This window comes from Cryptomeria japonica, chromosome 7 (assembly GCF_030272615.1).
Source record: "Cryptomeria japonica chromosome 7, Sugi_1.0, whole genome shotgun sequence".
Classification (NCBI taxonomy): Eukaryota; Viridiplantae; Streptophyta; class Pinopsida; order Cupressales; family Cupressaceae; genus Cryptomeria; species Cryptomeria japonica.
This window is the reverse complement of record NC_081411.1, coordinates 384,120,266-384,125,755: the sequence shown is the minus strand read 5'-3', so window position 1 is coordinate 384,125,755 and position 5,490 is coordinate 384,120,266. Positions and strand designations below refer to the sequence as shown.

At 40.1% G+C, this 5,490-nt stretch overlaps 1 protein-coding gene across 1 annotated transcript; it reads left to right on the top strand.

Moving 5' to 3' along the window:
• LOC131067119 (disease resistance protein L6-like) lies at window positions 1–2,693 on the top strand. The gene is made up of 5 exons (XM_058002050.1): window positions 1–173; window positions 270–383; window positions 912–1,566; window positions 1,667–1,987; window positions 2,586–2,693. The coding sequence occupies exons 1-5, from the start codon at window positions 1–3 to the stop codon at window positions 2,691–2,693; spliced, it is 1,371 nt and encodes a 456-aa protein (XP_057858033.1).
• The last annotated feature ends 2,797 nt before the right edge of the window (window positions 2,694–5,490 follow it).

Genomic DNA, 5,490 nt, shown 5'->3' with positions numbered 1-5,490 from the left:
ATGGGTGGCTTCAAGGGAGTCACCTTGGTCAATACACTCTTGAATAATAGTCAGTTTGTTGTTGAGCTCCTTTTTTTGCTTGAAGATATCCCCGAAGGTGTATTTGTTCCAGCCCCAGACGTTTCTTTTGACCAAGTTGGGCTTTTGGTCAATCTTGAACATAGGAGTACCAGGTATGTTGGTGCTCCACCATCTTTTAATGCAATCCTTGAACTCTGGATGAGAGTTCCACATAATTTCATATAAAAAAGGATGCTTCATCCTTGCAGCATTTGTGCTATTCCAAAGGAGCAAGGGGTTGTGGTCAGAGACCGTTCTGGGGAGGGTAGTGAGCTTCAAGGCTGGATCAATTCCCGAGTTGCCCGAGATGAGAAATTTGTCAAGTCTGACCTGAATAAGATCCTTTCCCTTCCTAAGATTGGACCAAGTGAATTTTTGCCCCGATAGTTCCACATCCATTAACCCATTCTTGCCAATAAAGTCAACTAGACCAATCATGCTATCAGAGTATTCTGGAAGGCCTCCCAACTCCTCAGAGAGAATCAAAAGATAGTTGAAATCAACCGCAATCAACCAGTGGGCATTGACATTATTTTGTATTAGAGAAGTTATGTCATTCCAGAGCTTTAATCTACCAAATCTGACATTAAGGGCATAAACATTAACAAGAATGGAAGAGTCTATCGGGGAAGAGAGTTCAGAGACCAAAAGGTTGGCCTAAGAGGAGAGAAAACTTCTAGAAAAATGGGAGGGGTCCCACATGGTGACCAAGCCACCGGAGGCTCCAATAACATCACTAATAACAAACTTAGCACCATAAAACATGGCAAATCACTTCTGGAGTTTCATTTAAGTTCCACACGTTCACTTGTAGTGATAGATAATTTTGACCATTAGAGGCAATTCGACAGTTTTATGTTAGATTGCTGTGGACCTGGTAGCAGAGTAATTGTAACCACTCCTGACCGCCATATCCTAAACTTGAGGATGCCCCCTGAAAACATTTATGAATTGCAAGGTCTTCGGGAGGATGAAGCTTTAGAGTTATTTTGTTGGCATGCATTTAAGCAAGCAAATCCATATGACTCTTTCCAAAACCTAACCACTAAGATTATCAAGGCTTCTGGTGGGATTCCGCTTACATTAGAAGTTCTAGGTGGATTTTTATCTGGCAGAGAGACCGGTGATAAATGCTGGATAGAAGCACTTAGAATGCTTGAGAATCTCAATGATCCAGATATATTTGAACCCTTGAAGATCAGTTATGACTCTCTTCTTCCATCGGAGAAAGAGATATTCCTAGACATTGCATGCTTGTTCATTGGCCAAGACATAGAAGAGCCATCTATCTTCTGGGAAGAATTGGGCTTAGATGTAGGCATAGCCCTCCGCAATCTTCAGCACAAATTACTCATAAAGATTGATATTGACAATAAGTTCAGAATGCATGATCTTTTACGAGATTTAGGAAGACGTATAGTGGTAGATGAATCTTTAGGAAACCTCGGCAAGCGAAGCAGACTGTGGAAGCAGCAGGATGTGGAAAAAGTAATTAATGAGAAACGGGTAAGAAATTTTTTCTTAAATAAATTTACTTCAAATTTGAAAAATGGAGGGAATGAATGCGATTATCATATATCATAAATGTTGTATTTCTCCTTGTTAGGGTACCGAGAATATCAAGTATCTCCTACACGCACCAGAAGGAGATGGAACCAGAACCAGATTGAAAAAGAATAGTTTAGCTTCAATGAATTGTCTGCGGTACCTTTGTTTCAGGGATACCGTACTAAAGGAAAGTGATAGAAGCAAATTATCACCGGATTTGAAATGGTTAGACTGGAAGCGGTGTTCACTGGAAGTCTTGCCGCAGCAATGGAACCTTCACCAGCTAGCTAATCTTGATCTGAGTTCCAGAAGCATTTCCCATGGGAGCGACTTACGATTCTCTGTCAAGCAGTTGTGGAATGAACAATCACATCGGAAAGTAAGTAGCCACATGATTTCCTCTGAACTGCATAAGAGCTTGAATGAATTTATGACTTAAATTTACCTGTAAGTATTTATCAATAAATACGTATGTCTCGCAGATGCACAAAAATCTGAGAGTTCTTCGGGTTAAGTGGTGTCCAAATTTATAAAGGCTTCCTGCTCTCTCAAATCATAAATCTTTGTTCAAGTTAGATTGGACAGGGTGTTCCCTGATCACCGAACTACCAGATTCTCTTGGGTTTCAGGCACGTCTTAGAACTCTCATGTTGTTCTAGGTTAGAGAAACTACCAAATTGCGTAGGTAGCCTCTTGGAACTGAAACATTTAGGCTTAGCAGAATGCTCTTCTCTAAAGGCTTTATCTTATTCCATAGGTTGTCTGCAAAACCTTCAGTATTTGAATCTCTCTCGGTGCGAAAAACTAGAACAGCTTCCAAGCAGTATTTTAAAGCTATCTTGTCTGCAAAAACTATTTCTTTCTTACTGCTCAAGTCTTAACAAGCTTCCAGATGTCCTTGAACGTCTCAGGCGTCTCAAAATATTTGAACTTAAAGATGTCTTCAGCGTAAGCGATTTGCCTCACTCTATTGGCAGCCTGTCATTGTTAGCGAAACTGGACCGAGAGTCTTGTCTGATGGTTACTTTACCTCCATTAGTAGGTCATCTCAAACACCTGCTCTGCCTCAATATGAACAGCTGTGAATTTCTATCTGTTATTCCAGATGAAATTTATGGCCTTCAATCTTTGGAGGAATTCCTACTCAACAGATGTGAATACTTGACGACAATCCCTGTAAGGAAAGCTAAGGTGCGGAAGTGCTCTCCTAATGCCAATTTGCAGAGGATGTAAGCAACAATATCTATCTACTTCCTGAATTGCATAATCTCGAGATGACTTAAACAGAAGAATAGAGAAAATATAAAAACCATGCACATATAAATAGAGATTTTTACCGTGGGAAACCCTTTCGGGAAAAACCCACACACCCAAAAGCCAAGCATCTCCCTTGTATTACAGTAAACAAAGTTACATACAATTGACAACGAACTTTTTGCACAGGCTTAGATTGTGCTACAATCAACCCCAATTTCTATCACACTATCATTCCCAATGAAACTTGTAGCAGTTTATACACACTTAAATCCATTATGAAATCTGATACTGCAACTGTCACTTCACAAACGGTCAACTAACTTAGCCTTGTCACTTGTCCATCCATCTGGCAGTCATCAAACTATGTATGGACACCACCATATGATGGATGCTACACAGCGGTCATTGTATGCCATTGGAACCACCGTACGGGTCAGCATTGGGCAACCACCAGAACCACCTTATGGATCAGGATAGGCAACTACTATAACCACCGTATGGGTCAGCATTTGCAACTACCGGAACCACCATACGGATCAACATTGGCAACTACTAGAACCACCGTACAGATCAGCATTGGCAACTACCATATGGGTTAACTCAGTACATACAAGGCAACAACCGTATGGTACACATGAGGCAACAACAGTACGGTCCGTATGTACTTCAACAATCTCCCACTTGCAGAAGCACCGTACGAATCAGCATTGGCAACTACCATACGGGTTAACTCAGTACGTACGAGGCAACAATTGTATGGTACACATGAGGCAACAACAGTACGGTACGTACGTACTTCAACAATCTCCCACTTGCCAAGGTACGTACAGATATCCGCGGAGTTACTCAACAAGACTAATAAGAGTCAGGGGCTCTAAGTCCCATGGAGCTTGCACACCATATAAATTTAACTATGCTCACCTGCTTTGTCAATGCATCTACAATATTCTCCTCATTGCCAACCTTTTCTAGCTTCACCTTCCTATCTTCAACCATGTCACATACAAAGTGATATTGCACATCAATGTGTTTTGTTTTGGCATGGTAAGTAGGATTCTTCACCAAACAAATTACACTCTATCTGTCACATAAGATAGTAATTTGTCTTGCATCAAAACAAACATCAGAATACAAGTGCTTAAGCCAAATAGCTTCTTGACACGCATGAGTAGATGCCATGTACTCCACCTCAGTTGTAGATAATGCAGTTACACTCTATCATTTGGTCATCCAACTTATGGCACCACCATTCACCGTGAGCACATATCCACTAGTGGATTTTCTTCTGTCAACGTCCCCTACCAATCAGCATCTACATAACCTTGAATGCTAAAAGATCTACTTGATCTAGTTGAGTTACCTTGATAGCACAAAGTGTACTGTGTCATACCCTTCAAATATTTAAGCACTCTTTTCATGACATCCCAATGCAGCTTGCCCAGATTTACCATAAACTGACTTAATACTCCCACTGCTTGGGCAATGTCTAGTCTTGTACTGACCATTGCATACATGAGACTGCCAACAACACTCGCACAAGGTACCCGCTTCATGTCTTCAACCTCATCCGGAGACTTTGGATTGTCATTAGCTAACAACTTCGTTCCCTGTAAAACTGGAAGTAGTTGCTTCTTGGAATCAGTCATATAGAACTGCTCAAGAATATTGGTAATATATTTTCTCTAGCTGAGCCAAAATTTCCTACTAGCCCTATCTCTCCTGATTTCAATCCCCAGAATAAATTTAGCTGCCCCCAAATCTTTCATCTCAAATTTCAAGGACAACTAGGATTTTAAATCTGAGACCATTCCTTTATTATTGCCTATAAACAACATATCATCTACATTTAGTACAATAATAAGTATCTGATTATCTTCAATTTTATAGTACACACAATGATCTGATTTAGACCTCATAAAACCCAAAGATAAAACATATGAATCGTACTTCTGATACCACATTCTGGGTGATTGTTTCAAGCCATAAAGAGACTTCTTAAGCTTACAGACCAAGTGCTCTTTACTTTTCTCGAGAAAATACTCCGGATGGGACATATATATTTCCTCTTCAAGATCGCCATGTAGAAACGTTGTTTTCACATCCATCTGCTCAATTTCAAAATCATGTGATGCAGCAAGTGACAACATAAATCTAATGGATGTTAGCTTAGCTACAGGAGAAAACATTTCTCCATAGTCAATCCCTTCTTTTTGAGAATACCCCTTTGCAACCAATCTTGCCTTGAACTTGTCAATTCTTCCATCTAGACCATACTTCTTCTTAAATACCCACTTACAGCCCACAGGCTTTCTACCTTTAGGCAAGGGTACCAGATCCCAGGTTCCATTTTTCTCCAATGACTTCATTTCATCTTTTATGCCTTCCAACCAAGAATCTAAATCTAGAATATTAATTTCTTTGTTCATAGTCCTAGGCTCATCAACATCAATAAGCAAAACATAGGCACAATTAACATTCAACATTGAGTAATTAAACCTTTCTAGTGAATAGCTATACCTATCAGGTTGTCATCTCTCTCATGTGGATCTCCTTACTTCCTATGGTGAGTCTTCATGAGGTTCGACATGAGGTTCATGATCATGTTCTTTTGAACTTGCAGAACCA

Bases quoted from the DNA above. Each gene is read 5' to 3' on its own strand.
- LOC131067119 (XM_058002050.1), top strand. From the start codon at position 1: ATGGGTGGCTTCAAGGGAGTCACCTTGGTCAATACACTCTTGAATAAT. The intron at 384-911 runs GTCTGACCTGAA...GCAATTCGACAG, and splicing joins CGAGATGAGAAATTTGTCAA to TTTTATGTTAGATTGCTGTG. The intron at 1,988-2,585 runs GTAAGTAGCCAC...CTCTATTGGCAG, and splicing joins ATGAACAATCACATCGGAAA to CCTGTCATTGTTAGCGAAAC.